At 42.7% G+C, this 18,890-nt stretch overlaps 1 protein-coding gene across 1 annotated transcript in view; it reads right to left on the reverse strand.

Annotated features, from left to right (window-relative positions):
- Positions 1-18,890, reverse strand: part of gbe1a (glucan (1,4-alpha-), branching enzyme 1a) — a 58,269-nt gene that overhangs the window by 24,468 nt on the left and 14,911 nt on the right. The window contains exons 3-7 of the mRNA XM_048237459.1: positions 17,672-17,787; positions 8,864-8,989; positions 8,100-8,235; positions 6,456-6,546; positions 3,709-3,918 (exon numbers count right to left, since the gene is read on the reverse strand). Of these exons, the coding sequence (XP_048093416.1) occupies positions 3,709-3,918; positions 6,456-6,546; positions 8,100-8,235; positions 8,864-8,989; positions 17,672-17,787 (679 nt within the window). The remainder of the gene's footprint in view (positions 1-3,708; positions 3,919-6,455; positions 6,547-8,099; positions 8,236-8,863; positions 8,990-17,671; positions 17,788-18,890) is intronic.

An 18,890-nucleotide genomic window follows, 5' to 3' on the forward strand; every position in this document is an offset into this window, starting at 1 on the left:
AAAAAGCTGTTTAAAATGTGTCGTCTCCCTTCTCTATTGTTTCTGCTTCGATTTATAACTTGTACAGGTGTGTCGTCCTTTACCCCATTACGCCAGACCCAATCATGTCAAATAATGCAAAAGAAAAAACAAAACTTTCTTTGCAAAGTTTTGAAGGACAGAATCAAGTAATATATAGCTTTGCTGCAGCAGGGTTTGCATTTGTTTCATGTCTAACACTGATGGAAAGGGTCAGAACAGCATGTTCAGTGGAACACACTCTGTGAAGTATCTTCAGTCCAGAGAAAAAAAAAACGTGGGATGGCAATGAAATCTTTCCACTTTGTTTTGAATGTGTGTTTGCACTCGAAGGGGCGCATGGAAAAAACAACCCTCTCATTAGAGAACGGCAATTAACATCAAACCGCTACTGGAGCCCAGCTTCGCCATTACCCAGCGGCATTCTGACAGAGTACACAATCAGTTTGAAGGGAAGTGACAGAATTCATGCTGCAATGACTTACTCCTTAGATCAAGGATAACGAGATTGTTTTTGTTCACCAGTAGCCGTACAGACAAACACATGCACGCGGACACGTACACACACGTACACATCCACACACACGCACACGTAAATATCAGGGTGTTCGATGAATCAATTGTGTTTCCATAGAGAGACTTGTTGCCGAGTTCCAACATAAACTTTGACCCTTGGATATTTGATTCCTTTCGCTTTGTACTTTTGTTTTAACCTCATCAGAACACAACTATCAGGCAGTGATCCAGATGTGTATTACTATAAAGCATTTCCCGCTGCAAAAAGCAGTTTATATACAAGTGAAGTTGGATTTGTTTGTATATTTCTGCCTACCTTGATCTACGACTAATTAAAATTAAATAAAAAACATGTTCATCACATAAGGACTGTTATGTGAACTTCTGATCAGCTAGTTATTAGAGACTCTCTTAATTATGACTCTGTGGACTCTGAGAGCAGCTACCAATGGTCATTAAGAGTGTGGCCTCATATGAAAGGCGATAGAAAAGTCACTGTAGTCCCCTGCATCTGTAGCCAATTTGTCCAAGTGGGGGAATGATTGACATAAGCAAGAGATAGTAAATGTGTGAGTTTGTGTATATATGTGTGTGTGTATGTATGGGTGTGTGAGTGAGAGAGAGAGAGAGAGAGAGTGAGAGAGAGAGCAACAGAATCTATGCTTTCTGTTTCTGCCCAGTAAATCAACAGGATAGCGTGCGTGTTTGTATCTTCAATGGACATGAGAGAGAGAGCACGAGGAGGTGAGAGATAGAGTGGGGGGATGCTGTTAGAGAGACAGAGAGAGAGAAAGGAGAGGGAGGAGAAAGGGAAGGAGGGTAGGAGGAGAGAAAGGGGGGGGTCCCCCTGTTCATCATCAAGGGCAACAAAGGCAAGACCCACGGCCAATCAGCAAGTCTCATTTACAGCACAGAGGCGTCGTCGGCCTCATCCGCATCAGCAGCCGGGCGCAGATGAAAGCCTCCGCAGACACCAATCAAAACAATACAGCCACTCAACTCCATTTCCGGCGGTCGCAAAAAATAATTGTCTCCACAAACACCAAAAGGAAAACAAAAAATAACAAAGCCTTCAAAAAGCAAATCTGAAATACAGATTAACAGACAAAAAAGGGAATTCATACATAAACAAACAAATTACATGAAAACACTTTGAACGCTTTCGTTGTTTCATTTCATTGATGCGTAGACTTTGTTTATGAGCTGTACTGCATAGCTAATTACCTCATATCTAAAGAATAGCCGCAATTAGTTTTGGCGCTCTGAATAGGAAAAAAAATGTCTGTCCAAAACAATCAGCATCATTCAGCATCATCAATGATGAGATTCAGAAGATCAAATGCTGCTTCTTACTGGAACTATCAACTTAGAGTCAACCAATGTAACAGGGTTTCATAGTACAGTAGGTGTTGTGAACTAAGCTTAATAAATTATTTTTCTTCTATTAGGACCTGTCACAATCTCAGTGACAGACACTAATGCAGGCCTTTAAATCAGAGTTGAGGAGCATCAGACATGGCAGGAGTGTTTGCCATTAAACTGTCCATCACCTGGATCCACAGCTCCATACGCTATAGAGCTGATGACATAGAGGTGCCAGTTCCTACAGACGTCCATCCCAGCACTAATGAATGTGAATGCCTCTCTGGGAAACCCTGAAGAATAATCAGGTGATTTGAAAGAGAGAGAGACGCAGACGCAGAGAGAGTGTGGCAGCTGCGATACTGCCGACGATAACAATAACAATGCAAGGGCCCATTAATGGAGAAGGGATGGAGAGAGGGTGGAAGAGAGGGGAAGAGAGAGGGAGGGAGAGAGGGATTGAGTGACACCTGAGCAATCACAAAGGGAGTCACTCACTTCGCGACGCGGCGCCACATCACGAGGCCGACGGCACACACTAACAGACGGGCGTGGACACAAAGCGTTCCCGTCACACGCTCCTCTTTTCAAGTTCATACGCGAGACTCATCACGGCGATACAGCAGTGACCACCCACGGACCTCGGATGAAAGACTCAACATGGATTGTTGTTGGTGAGGCAATGCCTGTCCTCCTACGGGGTTGTTGCACTTCTTTTTCGTCTTCCCCGTCGTTAATGGTCTCATTAAGGAGAAGCTGGGCTGGAGGTACAAACACTCTAATGGTGGTGTGATCCATCAGCTGTGTAGTTGAGGGCAAATTGATTTTGAAACAACACCATAAAATAGACTCCGAGAATCGTTCCAGTTAAGGTGAACTTCTGTTCTTCAGGAAACTTCTATATGCAGTAACTTTATAAAGGCAGTCTAGTGACTTTATATCATAGATAAGTGCTGCAGTTCATGAACTTCTTTTTCATTTATGAATTTGGCAGTGTTTTTTTTTTATTATCCGAGGTCACTGTAAAACTGAGATAGAACTCAAGGAATTTAAAGTTCATAGAAAGAAACATAAAAAGAAAAGTGCCATAAAATCACACCTCACTCTCACCAGACGGAAGACCCAGGAGGCTATGAAGTTGAAAGGTAGTGAAACTGTAAGAGAAAGACTCATTTTTTTAAGCAGGGGGATAAAAGCGTGTCAGGTGCAGAGATGATCACAAAAGAGTCAGATCTTCAGCTGAAACTGGCAACGCATTCCAACACATCATGAGCATATAAGAGACGCGTCTAGATTAAGACGTCACGAAGTGGTGGCACTGGCAGATTTAATTTTTTTTGTCCATGACTACACGATAGTAGAATACTCTAGTATTGCTCTATTGTTCTAGATGACAACTTAATGTGAGCAATTTTTTAAACTTCCAATGAAGACAAATATATGCTGGTTTATTTCTTCAGGCCCTGAAGAAAGACCAGACCTTTTGCCATCCACGGAACCATCCGAGAGGGTTTGACCAAACAACAGGTGCTACCAGATATACAGGAAGAGCTGAGACCAGCTGTTAGCCATATTTGATAAAAGCATATCAGGTAGGGTTTTCAGCTGTTTCCTGAAGATTGAGAGGGTTGAATTAGAACCTGTGAAATTGGCTAAGGACTATATAAGAACCATAGGAAGCGATTACAAGAGATGACGAGGGAAACTTTGTTGCCCTAAAGGCCATAAGCATAATGTTTCGTAATAGAAAGGTAATAGAAAACGTCCCCAGATTAAGGCAGAAGAAGTACACTGTCCGGCCGTCTCTCTCACCTGGAGTAGTTGAAGAGGCGGCTGCCCCAGTGTGAGTGCTTGCCCCGCGACCCGGAGTGGAAGAAGCACGAGTCAGTGCCGTCGAACTGGTTGAGGCCGTCGTCTGTATTGCTGGAGGCGTGACTGTGGACCACGTCCAGAACGACGGCCAGGCCCAGGGAGTGGGCAGTGTCCACCAGCCTCTTCAGGTCCTCAGGAGTCCCAAAGCGACTGAGGGGCAAAAACACACACACACACACACACACACACACACACACACACGAAGAGCTGCATCAGAATGGATGGGTGGATACTGCACAGTATTTAACACCTCACTTTATATTGCTTGGCTCATAAGAAGTATTCCATTAGTAAAATAACATATAGATCAACAACGAGAAACAGATGACTGATCAGAATAATTACAGGATTGGGTTCATAATGTGTGTACTGCTGTTATATCTAATAATGATAGAGTGTTACACTGGATCTATGATTATAGCCACAGTGTTTCAAGATCTGGGATTAAAGCGGGTATAGTCACAAGGGGTCCCAAGAAATCATATAGTAAATCATTTCTCAGTAGTATTGGCATTACGATAAGAGGCTAGGTGTATGCGCTAAAATGTGCTAAATACTGGGAGTAGAAGATAAGGCACAGATGGAAAAATCTGATTGATGAAATAATAAAACAAGTGCTTAAATAGTTTATAGGCATATAACACCAACCATAAAACCCTGAGATAAAAAAAACAAAATACTTTAGTCCTCATTATTTTTCACTGCCATCTGTGCTATAGCACCACATACATTGTGATCTCTTGTGCAAAACAAAATAAATAAATGCTTCAGAATATGGATTCAACTGTATTAAGCAGTTAATACCAAAACTTAAAAAAAAAAAATCTAAATTCAACAGGCATTTGGGAAACATATTCAATCTCGCACACAGGAGAAAAAACTGGATTGGAGACTTCGGGAGAAAAGGAATGATCAAACCTCCCCTGCCCTTCATCTCCCCTGCGGCTTTCATTACATGCTTTTCTCTTAACAGGAAGAGAGAGAAATGGGATAGGGAGAGAAGGAGAGAGAGAGAGAGAGAGACAGACAGACAGACAGACAGACAGACAGAGAGAGAGAGAGAGAGAGAGAGAGAGACAGACAGAGTGGTATGAAGGGAGAAAGAGAGAGACAGAGATAGATAAAAGAAAGAGAGGGAGAGAGAGAGGGACAGAGATAGATAAAAGAAAGAAAGAGAGGGAGGAGAGAGAGAGAGAGAGAGAGAGAGAGGGGGAGACAGACAGAGTGGTATGAAGGGAGAAAGAGAGAGACAGAGATAGATAAAAGAAAGAAAGAGAGAGGGAGAGAGAGAGGGACAGAGATAGATGAAAGAAAGAAAGAGAGAGAGAGAGAAAATACACTGGTAATATCCCCCTACTGCTTCCTCCGCGAACCAGAGAGGATTGGGTTTTAAATGTCTTTGAGTGATCAATCATGGATGAAATTACTCTGCATACATTGCACTTTATCTAGCCTTTCTCCGGCAGTGAGGGCTGGCCGGGTCAGACCAATGGGCTACCAGAGAGCTGATAGAAAAAAAAAAAAACTCAAACTATGTTTACTCTTCCAACCAAATACGCAATATTATTTCATGGGAGTTCATTTGAGATATATAGTCTTTTGTGTTTACTGCCGTTCTTCCACACCTCTGTCATACTCTATTTCAGGATTAATAGAGGCAGATACAGCAGGAAGGATCCATGCCCTTGATAGTTTTATAAGCCTAAGTATCAAGGGAGGTTTGAATGCATAGCTGGCTTCAGTGCCATAGCTGGGAGCTATCCAGTGTAGTATGCTACTCTAGGCCATCGAGAGCTGTCCAGTGTAGTATGCTACTCTAGGCCATTGAGAACTGTCCAGTATAATCTCTTATACGGATACCACTGTAGGCTACTGGGAGCTAGCTAGTGTGCCCCTCTACTCTGAGCCACTGGGATTCAAGATGTACAAGAAATGTATGTATTTGTCCTACTGTATGTGTCATTGTAGAGGTTTAGTGGCGGCTGTGCAAAGGGCTCGATGATGATTTAAGCCCCCACCGTGTCGACTTCAAGGCAGCGCTGCGACCATCGACTTCAAGGCACCTAACCCTAACCCTTGCCTAATCCTAGTGCCTTCCATGCAGAGCTGCCTGGAAGACGACGTTGGAGGATTAAAACACCAAAAGGCGTGCAAAGGAAAGAACTTTACTGTAGACCACATAGAGCCTCATTCAATTAAATGATTCTTGTACAAGCAGATAATGCAGTGTGAAACAAGGAGTCAATGGACAACCTCATTTCCTGAAGACATAAGTACGAAAGCTAATGCTGCATGCCAACAGTGAGTAGGTTAGCAGCTAGTTGTTTCATGCATTATATAACCAATAATGGCAGCATGCCACTGTTTTGTCATAAAATGTCATACCAGCATGTGGTATTTGCCATAATGTTTAGGATGTCATTCTTATGATTAAGGGTTCAGGGGATTTATTTCTGAAATACTCCCCAGAAACAAATTTAAAATGGGAGGAAGATGGAATCTGCAGAGCTGTGGAGTACAAGAACACCACAGGGACTTATAAAACAAACCACAAAATAAACAAACAAGCATTACTGAGCGCCATTATTCACGGCAGACCCAGACTGAGTTGATAAAAAGAAACACAAGGTCATTTCAATTGTTTTGTCTGCATAATAGGAACAATCATGAGTGTTTGAATATATTACCTGGAGGCGGCGAAGAAGTTGGTGACTTGGTACCCAAAGCTTGCATAATATGCATGCTCCATAACTGCCATAAGCTGAATGCAGTTGTAGCCTTGCGAGGATACAAGCATAGGATTAGGGACACGACACTGCTGTTTGAAATGCTTTTGTGTAGGTGACTGCATCCAGGTGAGTGATTTACTCATGTAGGTGACTGCATCCAGGGGGGTGTCAAGTATCATTAACAAAAAACTCAATCTCATCAAGAATGTTAAGGGATGTTAGATAAGTAAAAAGGGCTCCTTAAATGATTTCAATTCAGGTTTAATGTAAGTGTAACAATATATATATACACTATACAGATGGATATCAGAGAGAGAGAGAGAGAGAGAGAGAGAGAGAGAGAGAGAGAGAGAGAGAGAGAGAGAGAGAGAGAGAGAGAGAGAGAGAGAGAGAGAGAGAGAGAGAGAGAGAGAGAGATTCAGAGCCTATCCTTCTAGCCTCTCTACTGGAGCTGGCCTGAAGGGCTCAGCCTTGTGACCAATCCAGTTATAGCCAGGTCTGTCTGTGAGAATAAGAACTGTTTGAACCACAGAATAAGACAACAGCATCTGCGGGAACAGCCTTAAGCATATCACAGAGACTCAGAGGGGATGACCACCGAGGCCAACAATGACCCACTTACTGCAACTGCCTGCCTGATCTACAATGCTGGCCTGCCAAACTCTGTGGGAAATGTCTTCTAGTTTAAGAGAAAGAATGTGGAAATACAGGCCAATTCCACACTGTTTATATATTGACTGTACTTGCATTATACATTATACATTATACAATCTATATTGCAATTAAGTATAAGCTAGTGCTATATAACTATTAGGATACATATCAGTTCATATAGTAGTATATGAATATGCATGTTAAGCAACAGTGCTTCATCAAATGTGATATTCTCCAACACAACTCTGCTAAATACCAGCGTCATAGTTCACACGCACACGCACACCCACACACACGCCACGTCTTGCACTAACATGGTCAAACAAAACAACACAGCATTCTGGATTCAGCATTTCCTCGTGCATTCTGGAACGAGGAAAAATACAGGACATACGAGGCAGTCCACAGAGTGCTCCAGCCAGCCAGGCTAGCAAGGACACCCGGAGAACAGAGACACACAACTACCCTATGACCTCTCTGCTCTGAGCTATTCGCTCACCGGACATCAGGTCTTCTCATGGTTGACCAATAACAACAACTGTGTTAAATAATATTTCAATTAACACATGCATGTCACAGTAAATGTTGTTGAGAAAGAGAGAGGGAGAAAGAGAGAGAGAAATACACATCCAAATGCACAGGTGTTGAGGGAAACCAGTGGGCTTTGAGGGCCAAGTGGCACACACACACACACACACACATACGTCGAGTAACAGGTATGAAATCCTGTTACTGTGCTGGGGAGCTGCCCTGCGATGGCCAAGCTATCATGTACAAGAGCCAGCTGGGAGACCTGGCTGGCACCAAGCATGGCACACACATACAGTACACACACACACACACACACACACACACACACAAAATGGTCTAACAGGTGATCACACAGGAGGGCTGTATATCTCACAGATTAATTAAGGTCATGTGGCCAATGACCTCGCCAGAACTCACCCAAATCCTTAATGCGGGGAAGCACGTTGAGTGTGAAGTTTTTGTAGGTGGCGATCTTCTGCTCGGACGAGGCGATGCCCACATGAGCCTCATAGATGCGAAGACTGCGAGGCTTTTGGGGCCGGGCATGCTGGTACTGGACATGACCCATAAGGAAAGCACTGTCAGGTCTATTTCTCTCACAAATAAGTCTGTTCATTCAATTCAATTCAATAAAGCGTTATTGGCACGAACGTCACATTGACATTATTGCCCAAGCTCGTACATACACACATTAAGAAAGGATAAAAATGTGTACAAATTTGAAGTCAGAACAACAGAAACAGAATTAAAATAATAATCACAAACATTTGTGATATTTGTGCATCGTTGACATGACAAGAGTTTTGTGTTGTCAAAGCAGGTACAGACATACATATAGATGAATGAATAGATAAATTCATAAATTAAAAATAATATTACTATTTAGACTCATCTCTCTCTCTCTCTCTCTCTCTCTCTCTCTCTCAATAAGTTGTCATGTAACATTCATTGCATGACACGTTCTTCCTTCTTTTTACCACCAGTAGGCAGCAGGCACATCACATCAGGAGCTTTGATTGGCCTTACCTTCACTTGCCATAATGAAATGATCACTCATGTGCCTTTTACTGTCAGAGATATTAATGAATCCATAATAAGCCAATCACACTGTCAACTAGTAACTCCTCTTCATTTCTATGAACTCTCTGAAGCATTCCATAGTCCCCCACTGTTAACCTTACCAAGTAAGGGTGCATCGGATCCCAGTGAATCCAATCATATGTAACGGAATCCAGCCTTTTTGTGACGTACTTGGCCCAGGGGGATATCCGGAATACATATTCTCCCTCTTTGGTTAATATAACAAGCTGGACACAAAAGAGAGTAAAATTAGTGAAAACCAGAACAATTATTTTCAGTTATACAATAATGTTTACAATAAAGACTGACTCCATTCTTTTTTTTTTCAGTAATAGTCCCACAATCCACCAAAATCTCCAGCCCAAATCACACCCATTGCTTTTAGTTCTTCACTTCACTCTGAGAGAGTACACAGTTTTGGTTGCAGGCCTTCACAACACAAAAATATGACTCATGTCAGCATGGTAAACCGATGGGCAGCAGGTGAGGGACATGCCCTGTTTCATCTGGACAACTGTTTGACGCACGCAGAGGTGGTCAATGTCTGATGATGTCAGATTAGGGCGGGGAGGCATGGCATGTGGAGAGAATGGCTTAATTGCTGTTCTCGGCCTCTCGAGGGAGGCCTTAAAGATTGGCGCACATCAATGAGAGCCGAGCGGCAGTCTACCTCCTATGGATGTGCGGCTAAAGCGTGGGCGCACCGAGGAAAAAAGGAGAAATTGTCATGTCTCGCACAGATGGATGTTAGGCTCAGGAAAAGAAATGAGACGACCATGGGTGGAGGAATCATCTGTATGCATCATGGCCATTTTCAAAACAGGCGCAAATAACAGCAAACATTGTCGGTAAAGACATGATATTGTTGTAACTATTAGGGAAAGCTCCGCTTAGTCCCCCCACAGACTTCACACACATGTGCAGACATAAACTAGGGTTGGGGCATCTTGGCCTTGTTGTTGAGGCATCTGGTAGATCATATTTGGTGCAATATTGAAAGCAAACCCCTTTTGTGACCCAATAACAGACGAATAAAAGACAAGCAGTTGCTGAATCTTTGGACTTTTTTTTTCTGAAGAAAGCCTGGTGGCTGTGAATCATTACATGATACTGGAAGGAAATCCATGAGTATGGCAGCTAAACTTAATTTAGTACCAGATCTCTCAATTCAAAAAGTCACATTTAATTTTGGCCACGTAACACTACAGAAATTTTAGTGATCATCTATGTATGATTGCAGTCCATATAAATTCAATTATTTTTATGTAACCTCCTGACATCACCAGATGAAAAATTCAACTGCTAGTGGAGTTTCTTTTTTTTGGTGTCTTTAGATTCATCAGCATGTCTTCACTGTTATGTTTGCCTTTTGAAAAACAAATGGCCCATTTGTGTGTGCACATTTATCTTCTGCTTGCATCATCACAGAATATGCAGGTATACATTGCATGCTAAAAGCAACTAGAGTTCAACAGTTAGCAAATTGCCATGACTTTCATTTAGACTGAATACGTGATCCAATTTCTGTTGAGCACAAAAAGTAAGCTGGGCATTTTTCAATGTCAGCACAGCATCAAAAACTCTAATTAGATTTTACTTCCATCAAAGACCCCCACCCCACCCGACCACGCTACCTGACAGCACTTTTGTAACGCCTTGTGCTCAGCAGAAGCGACCTGACACATTCTCACTGCTTGACTGCTCAGAGTGATTCTGAGACATTCTAATGCACCCCGCAGTTCAAATGCAGCCTTCAAAGCAGTTTGCCCCAAAAGGAAAAAAAGAAATACATACGTACATACATAAATTCATGTATACATACGTATGTGTGTGTGTGTGTGTGTGTGCGCGATATGTATATGCGTGTGTGGAATGCATGTGCTCCGATATGAGATGCATTAATACAGTAGGCTATACATTATACAGCTATGTCTCTTTCAGATACAGCCTTTGCTAGAATGCATGTTCTATAACATGACATAAATACTTGTTATGCCACCTTAAAAGGTCTGTAGGCAGGAGCACCTTGATGACCATATCTGTGTACTCCCACAACTGTGTAGCATAGCTACATACACACAGCATAGCTACATACAGTTGGGCATACAAGTGTACTGGCAGGATTTGCTAAATATTTGCCAGTTTGTGGAAAATATGATGGATCATGCAGAAAACCTTTATTCTATTTAAGGACAGCAGTCAGATTGAGCCATTTATTATCGCATATTCACTGTAAATCCAACCAGTCACACTTACTCAAAATATTTGAGGAAATAAATAATTACCGGTAGCCAAAAAATTATTTATTCAATCAATATAAGCTAAAACAAATAATTTATTTGAGTACTGTATCCATCCAAGTTCAGTATACATAAAACTATGGAGCATTTTGCAGACATACAGTATCTTGCATTTCTCACAGTTGAACAATAGACAGTAGCAGATAGCAGTACATTAAACTGCCATCATCAGGGAAGACATTGATGTGCAACACAATTGGGCCATAACTTCACTTACCAGTATTCATCTAACATTTAACTGCATCTACCCACCAGCACATGTTAAAGTTTACTATAGACACAATCCAACATTGTATCCATATTGCATCTGTATTAGCCAATACTGTCAAATACACACCCTGACAAGTATATTTGATTATTTCAACACTTTGGGATCATGAGAGTAAAATCCTCAGACTTACACTCTAAGCAGCTGGGTTAAGCAATCTTAAATCTTTTATTTAGGTTGACTGTGAGTGTTACTAGTGTGCCCACCTATAGTGGGAATAAAGCATACATGTCAAAGCACATCCTAAAGATTCCAAGCCACGCTCCGGCTGACCAAGAAAGATTTCAGCCTCAACTGCCAGGAAAATTGGTCGGGATGCAAAGAAAAACCCTCAAGCTACTTCAGCTGAAATACAGGCTTCAGTGCGAGAAAGTAGTGCGACTGCTTCAAGATCCACAATAAGGAGGCACTTGAACAAAAATGGGCTGCACGGTCGGATTGCTAGAAAAGGCAATTACTGCGTTAATGCCACTAAACAGCAAGCTTACAATATGCCAAACAGCACCTAGACGTGCTTCAGAACTTCTGGAACAGAACAGAAGTCATTTGAAGTGATGAGACCAAGAACATTTTGGTCCAAACCATAAACGCTACATTTGGAGAGGAGTCCACCAGGCCTATGATGAAAAGTACACCAGCTCTACCGTGAAGCATGGAATCCCATGTGGGTGTGTGGGCTTAGCCTGGCTCCGCCCTCCTACGTACTTCCGCTCAATTGTCATTTTCCTTCAGTACGTCGTCTGGGGGAGGTATTTTGGCTGAGAACGATGACGTTGAGGTTGTGCGCTATTTTGAGCATTGAGCATGAGTTTTAAACTTCAACAGAGTACCCGCCTTCAAGGAAGTTAACGCTTGGAAATGGAAAGTGGCCAGAGTCCCTGTACAAATGAAATGTACGTACGAGAGTCTGTTAGGACCAGGCTAGTGTGAGCTACCAAGGCACAGGGAATTTAGTCAAAATTTGGCATTTTAGTCAAAATTTGGCAGTATGGCAAGATGAATGAAGCATTTGCGCTTATCAGCCCAAAAGCTGTGCATTTAGACTTTCCAACATGACGACGACCCCAAGGCCAAGTCGACCCTTCAGTGGCTACAGAAAAAAAGTGAAGGTTCTTGAGTGGACATCACAGTCGCATGACCTCAATATTATTGAGCCACTTCACTTCACTTTCAGCCATCTCAAATGTGCAGTTCATGCAAGACAACCCAAGAATTTACAGGACCTGGGGGCTTTTTGTTGAGAAGAATGGGCACCTCTACCATCTGAGAAAATAAAGTTACTTGTCCACAACCATCACAAAAGACTGCAAGCTGTCATTGATGTTAAAGGGGCCAATACTCATTAAGAACTAGGGGTATGTGAACTTTTGAATGGGGACTGTAAGCCCAGTCTTTTTGCCAACTTTTTGCATTCTTGAAACAGAAAAGACAATTTCATAACCAAATGCCTTTTGCAGTCAATTTACATCTGTGGGCCAGGATTCCCAACACCCCCGCTCATGCATATAGTGGCCATTTGGCCTCTGCTCTCGCCACCCTGTTCTCAATCCTGGGCCTGCCTTGGACCACAGGAAAATATTCTGAACTCTTAAGATTTGTGTCAAAGGAGAAATTCTAATCTGCTTGTGTTTTGATCAAAGGACTTCCCTTCACTACACTAATTAGCATACAGCAAAACTCAAATCCACCAGAGCAACTACTCTGATGGTTACCTCTGAAATCACTGTAAATGTATGTTGTGAAAAATACATTCATGTTTGGTCGTAAATGAATACTTGTAATGTGGGCAACAGTCTGACCATGATTGCATTACAATCTAATGTATCTGTGCATAGTTGTGGACTAAGAAATACACTGCAGTCTGTATGCATGTTTTCACACCAAGTGACCAATGTCCTGCAGGCCAGTTGGGAAGACCTTGCATATTCAAATTATCTTTGGGATAAAGCAGAGTGACTTTAGTACAGTACGCTGTGTTTGGAAAATAGGGTCCCGCTGGATTTTCATGTAAAAATTGATTTTTTTTTGCATATTTTGCTAATATAAGGAACAAGTCTAAGGAGTCTAAGGAACAAGATTTTTTTGTCTTCAAATTTTCACGATCCATCTTTAGTGTTTTTTTTTCTGTATGTTTTAAAATAAGCGATTATATCTAGTCCGAAAAGTGATTTTCATTATGATTCATTATGAAGTGATTCTTCTAGTTTTTTGACAATTAATTCCACTTTTTGCACACAAAACCCCCAGATAATGTAGAAAGGTTGTTGGTTCTAAAACAATATCCATAGTTTTCAAACTTTGAGTGTCTGAAAAGTGTAAAACACCTCCACCCTTGTTGCCTATGTCAAAAACGATTTTTTAATCTTTGCTTTTCTTAATGCTTTCCTTGACCTGCCATGTCATTCTATTGTCTACCTTAAGAGAAATTTGTCTTGGAAATAATCTATAATAGTACAGGCAACACAGTACACCACTAGGTGTCATAGGCATGGGTAGTTGAGTAACAGTAGGCAAAATTAACAAACAAAAGAATATAAGGTACAAACAAACAGACAAACCATAGATGGCCCTCTCACAGCCTGAACTAATACAAAAAACAAATAACTCAAGGGAAAACATTGCTCAGACACTAAACCATGTGCATTTGCTCTCTTTAAAAGCAACGGGTTATCCACAGCCAACAGGCCGGGCGTGCGAGAGATGCAATGAAGTCTTAGAATTAAGAATAAAGCCATGTTCTTTCAACAACAACCACAAACACCCATGCGGCAAAAATATCAAATGACCGGCTGTGTTCTCCCAGAGAGGAAGCTACATATATGATCACCACCCACGGGTGGGCGTGTGTGCCAGCGCTGCAGGTCAGTCTTTCTGCATACACACCTGGCTTTAAAGTTCACCGTCCTGGTAGCACACCTATCTACTGCAAAGGCCTGAAGAGGACAGGGAGAATATTTACTTCTGCTACACTGGTAGAGAACTCATGTGAAACAGACTGTGGGAGGTGGAAGGGGTTTGAATGCTGTCCGGCAGTATTATAAGTGGAACGTCTTAAGGGGGCCCTTTTCCCCATACAGCCTGTGATCTTATAGTCAAGTCAAGTCAGTTTTATTTGTATAGCGCATTTAACATGCACAGAGTGCAACCCAAAGCGCTCCACATATAAGACATTGTCATTGACACATACACTAACAAAGACAATAGCGGGCCGGGCTGGCGTAGTCGCCAGCGTACCCGTGACACCAAGACATAGAACTACAATTAAAAATAACAAGCGCAAAAAAAGATGCGGACGAGCGGGCGTGAGTCGTAAGCGCATACCCGTGACACCAAGACATACAACAAACAAATTAATAAATAAAATAAATAATAAATAAAAATAAAATGAGTCCAATTTCCAACCGGCTGAAAATGTCCAAGGGCAATGATGACTCGCGTGACACTGTGCACAGCTGTGTAGAAGTTCTTTACACTCACTGGCAGTCTGGAGATAACGTGAATGTTAGGCCTTGTTAGTCTGGAGATCACTGGAAGCAAACCAGTCCGAAAGTCGTGAGCGATCTTGTAGATCAGCAACTCGGTGGACTTTGTTGCTGTAACAGCGACAGTTTCGTGGTCCGTAATGCAGAGTTCTTCAACGTTAATGTTAACGTTAGTCTGCTCAATCCAGACTCCAGTAGGCATGGCAGCTCACAGGTCAGAAACAGCTCGGCGGCCTCGGCAGATCTTTCGCAGAGTAGCTCCAGCTGCTGTCCCGAGAAATCCCCTCGACCAGACAGCGGTGCAGCACCGGCTCACAGATGGATTTGAAGGATGTAAGAGGCCCAGGGCAAAAGCTAGCCATAGCAAGCTCCCAATGGACAGACGTTAACAACATCAGCCGACTTGAAAGCAGTAAAAAGGACTAAGAGAATAACACGAAAACTATCAAAAATAACGTAAATAAAGAGAGAAAACATTTAACTAGACAAATCAATACAAAAAATAAACATGACATTACATAAAATTACAAACATTACATAAAAACAAACAAAAACATGATGTCAGACGAAGCGGCGTGTCTCGCCAGCATCCCCGTATCCTAGCAACTTTACTGTATGTGTTATGATTGCAGTGTGCGGACAACTACTCTTCTTTACTTGATAAGCTTTTTTGTCCTGCACCTGGCCTCAGTGAGGTGGGATGTGCATACAACCACTTTGAAGAGGACTACAGTGTTAGGACCACCATGCCTGCGATATGCCGCAGCCTCTTCTAAGTGTCTCCTAGCACTAGCATAGACAGAAGTCAGGTAATCTTGATGTTGCACCACCCAATCAGTCGGTGGACTGTCCCAGTGGTCACCTCCAGTATTCGGTGAGGTGATCGACTGGTAACTGTGGCTTCTGACCGAACATCAGTTCGTATGGGAAGTGCTGTGTGGACTGGTACATGGTGGTATTATAGGCGAACAGAAGCTGAGGGAGCAACTGGGGCTATAACACAGACACAATTCCTAACAACCCTGAGTTTTCTGATGTAAGAGACAATGATGTTAATGTTAACACAGATGAAGCTTCTGATAATACTGAGTTGCCAACATCTTTGCAACCTTTTTTTTTGATGTGAGAGAAGCTGATATTTCTACAAATGAGATTTCACACCATGCTATTGTGCAAGACTCGTTTGCAGGCAGCCCAAGCAGTGGGCCTACCTCTCCTGAAAGTAGAATGTTCCCCCAACCAAAAATTGTTTGCTGGGTGGTGACCGTGACGTGATTTTTCAGGTCCATGTCATTATTTTCTTGATTGATATGTTTTGTTAAAGGATTTCACTCTTCTAGGATGCCTTGTGGTTTCATTTGAATCATAATGTGCTTTGCCTGATCACTTTTTTGGGACACATTTTACAAATTTTGCCATTCTGGAGCTCAGTGCACTAGAGAGCCAGTGGAGGGTTTTTAGAGTCAGTGAAATGTCGGGGGCATGAGGCTATATCTATTACCACTTCACTGCCTAAAAACTCATGGCTTACAATTTGCAAGCTTTCCATAGCAGACAAAATGGATCTATCACAGACAAAAATTTGGAATGGCCGGAAAATGGACTCTAAATCCAACTGAAATGTTTTAGTCGTGTTTCAATGACATTTCAGCACAGGGTGGACAGCTGAAGGCCAATCGTCTTGAGGCTTCATCTACGTGATTAGAGAGTTCGCGATGGACTGGTTTCCACGGGCGATGCGGGAGCGTGGCATTCTCCACTGCGGCCCCCTGAGTCACCACGGCGCGGGGCAGCTGGGTTGGACAGAGTGCCCGTGGTCAGCGTTGGCATGGCGCAACCGTGTGCCGGGTGGCCCCATCTGCTGCGTCCGTGTCGTCGGCTGGTGATTAACCCAAAAGTGCCAAGTCAAGTGGCTCTGGTCTCTACGAAGGCCCAGTGCTCTGCCAAACACCCTCAGGGAGAAAGGCCTGTCCACTACTACCCCGTCTCTCCAACCCCGCACCACAGACACACACACACACACACACACACACCTTACATCGTCGTGTCCTTCTGGGCTGTGAATATGACTGCAGCTAGCCCATATTAACATGCACCTGCTGAAGCCGAGGTCTTCATCATGCTCGTGACAAGGTCAACACGGAGACAAACTCGGACTGTAATGTGGCAAGGTATTGATTTACATAGCCATCATGTTTAGCAAGATTCCAAAACACTCTTCATAATGATTCCCACAGCTATATTTCATGCACACAGACATAGTCATAAACATGAATCATACATAGTATATATATTATTGATTTGTTTAATCTATCTATTCCAATACCAGTTATAATTGATAGTAGTGTTCACATTTCTCTGCATGCAGCCAATGCTGAATCAGAGCCTGATTCAACCCACGATCACCAGCCATCTGGATATAAAGCATAATAATGACACTCCCGTCTGAACTCATTTGCCCTCGATGAGTCAGACAGTCCACACACACTTCATTCTGCATTTCCTAACTTTTAAGGCAGCAGATCTTCTCACTTTTGTCTCCTGCTGTTTCCCTCCGTGCAGGAGAGGCTAATCTCTCCTGCAGCTACACTGTCAGCCAAGGAGAAGACAGCAGCTCACCTCTCTTTCCCAAGACATCCATAACAACCCCCCCATCCCACCCCACACCCACAGGGTCTCAAGTCTGCTCACACCCAATGCTATAGACTGGGGGGCAAGAACTGTATGGCTTACGCAGTAAGGTGCAATAAACTAATTTCACATAGTCCTTATGCCACTATCAATTGCACAGTATACAAGTCGTCTTATGACCGTTGTCGGAGGGTGATTCTCTCTAGAGAGAGTGAAAAGTGCTGGCACCTTGAGTTTGGACTCGTGGGCAACGGCTGGGGTCTTGTCTCGTCTCGGCGGGAGGTAAAGCTCCCACTTGCCGTACTCCTTCTTGGTGAAAGGATGAGAGGTTTTGTTCCAGTTGTCTGGCGAGAGAGGAATAAGGAGGAGGAGAGGAATGAAAGTGAGAATGAAATGATTGAACATTTCACATTATGCACAAAAAAGGCTTTCAGAAGGCAGTGCAAGAGAGAAGCCATTGCTAATTTTCAATTCAATCATGTAAAAGAAGAAACTGAGCTGAATGAATTCATATTCACTCACACTCCCTCGCTCACATTGTCTCACACTTGCTCCTACTAAACAAGACAGCCCTTACGATATAAATAAACTGTGAACAATTCAGGCTGCAAAATACTCTGATATAGTACAACATAACATCACCTATTCTAGTCACATTCATCACTGCTGATAAGTCTGTTTTGATTACATATTCATATCAATCACAAAACTAACTGGGCTATGTTAGGGGACCTTTCAATGACATGTTATCAGAAATGATGCCAAGCTAGAGCATACTAATCACTAATTTCAGGGTGACATTTGAAATGGGTTTCTTCAGCAGATGAGCAAAAGGGAAATGTAAAGCGGATGAGGTTCCTTTGAGTTGCCAACAGAGTCATCATAGAGAAGAGATATTTAAGCCGGCACACTTTAGTCGGCCAAATTCATGTTTTCAGGCTGCTGTGGTTTGAGGTATGATTTTTATCACACCAGGTCATAGGCCCTCTTTGACTATGTCTGTTAGTACATCATCCAACCCACAAGGGGGAAAGGTCACAGAGGTAAATGACCCTGACCCTGCAGAAGGCGAGCAGTGAGCAGTAAGAATTTTTCACAGATCATTTCATTCTTCCTTCTTTTCCTGCCCCCGTGTGTTGTACTTTTCTCAACACTAATCGTGAGGCAGAGCAGAAAATAAATAAATAAATAACTAACTCAAGAAAAATGTGGGAGAATTTGCATTATGCATCTGCCCCACACTGACACCAACCAGAGATTACTGCTGGGTTTCTCTCTCTCCCCCTTTCTCTTGTTCTCTCTCTCTCTCTCTCTCTCTCTCTCTCTCTCTCTCTCTCTCTCTCTCTCTCTCTCTCTCTCTCTCTCTCTCTCTCTCTCTCTCTCTCTCTCTCTCTCTCTCTCTCTCTCTCTCTCTCTCTCTCTCTCTCTCTCTCTCTCTCTCTCTCTC

Source organism: Alosa alosa, chromosome 2 (genome assembly GCF_017589495.1).
Source record: "Alosa alosa isolate M-15738 ecotype Scorff River chromosome 2, AALO_Geno_1.1, whole genome shotgun sequence".
Lineage (NCBI taxonomy): Eukaryota > Metazoa > Chordata > Actinopteri > Clupeiformes > Clupeidae > Alosa > Alosa alosa.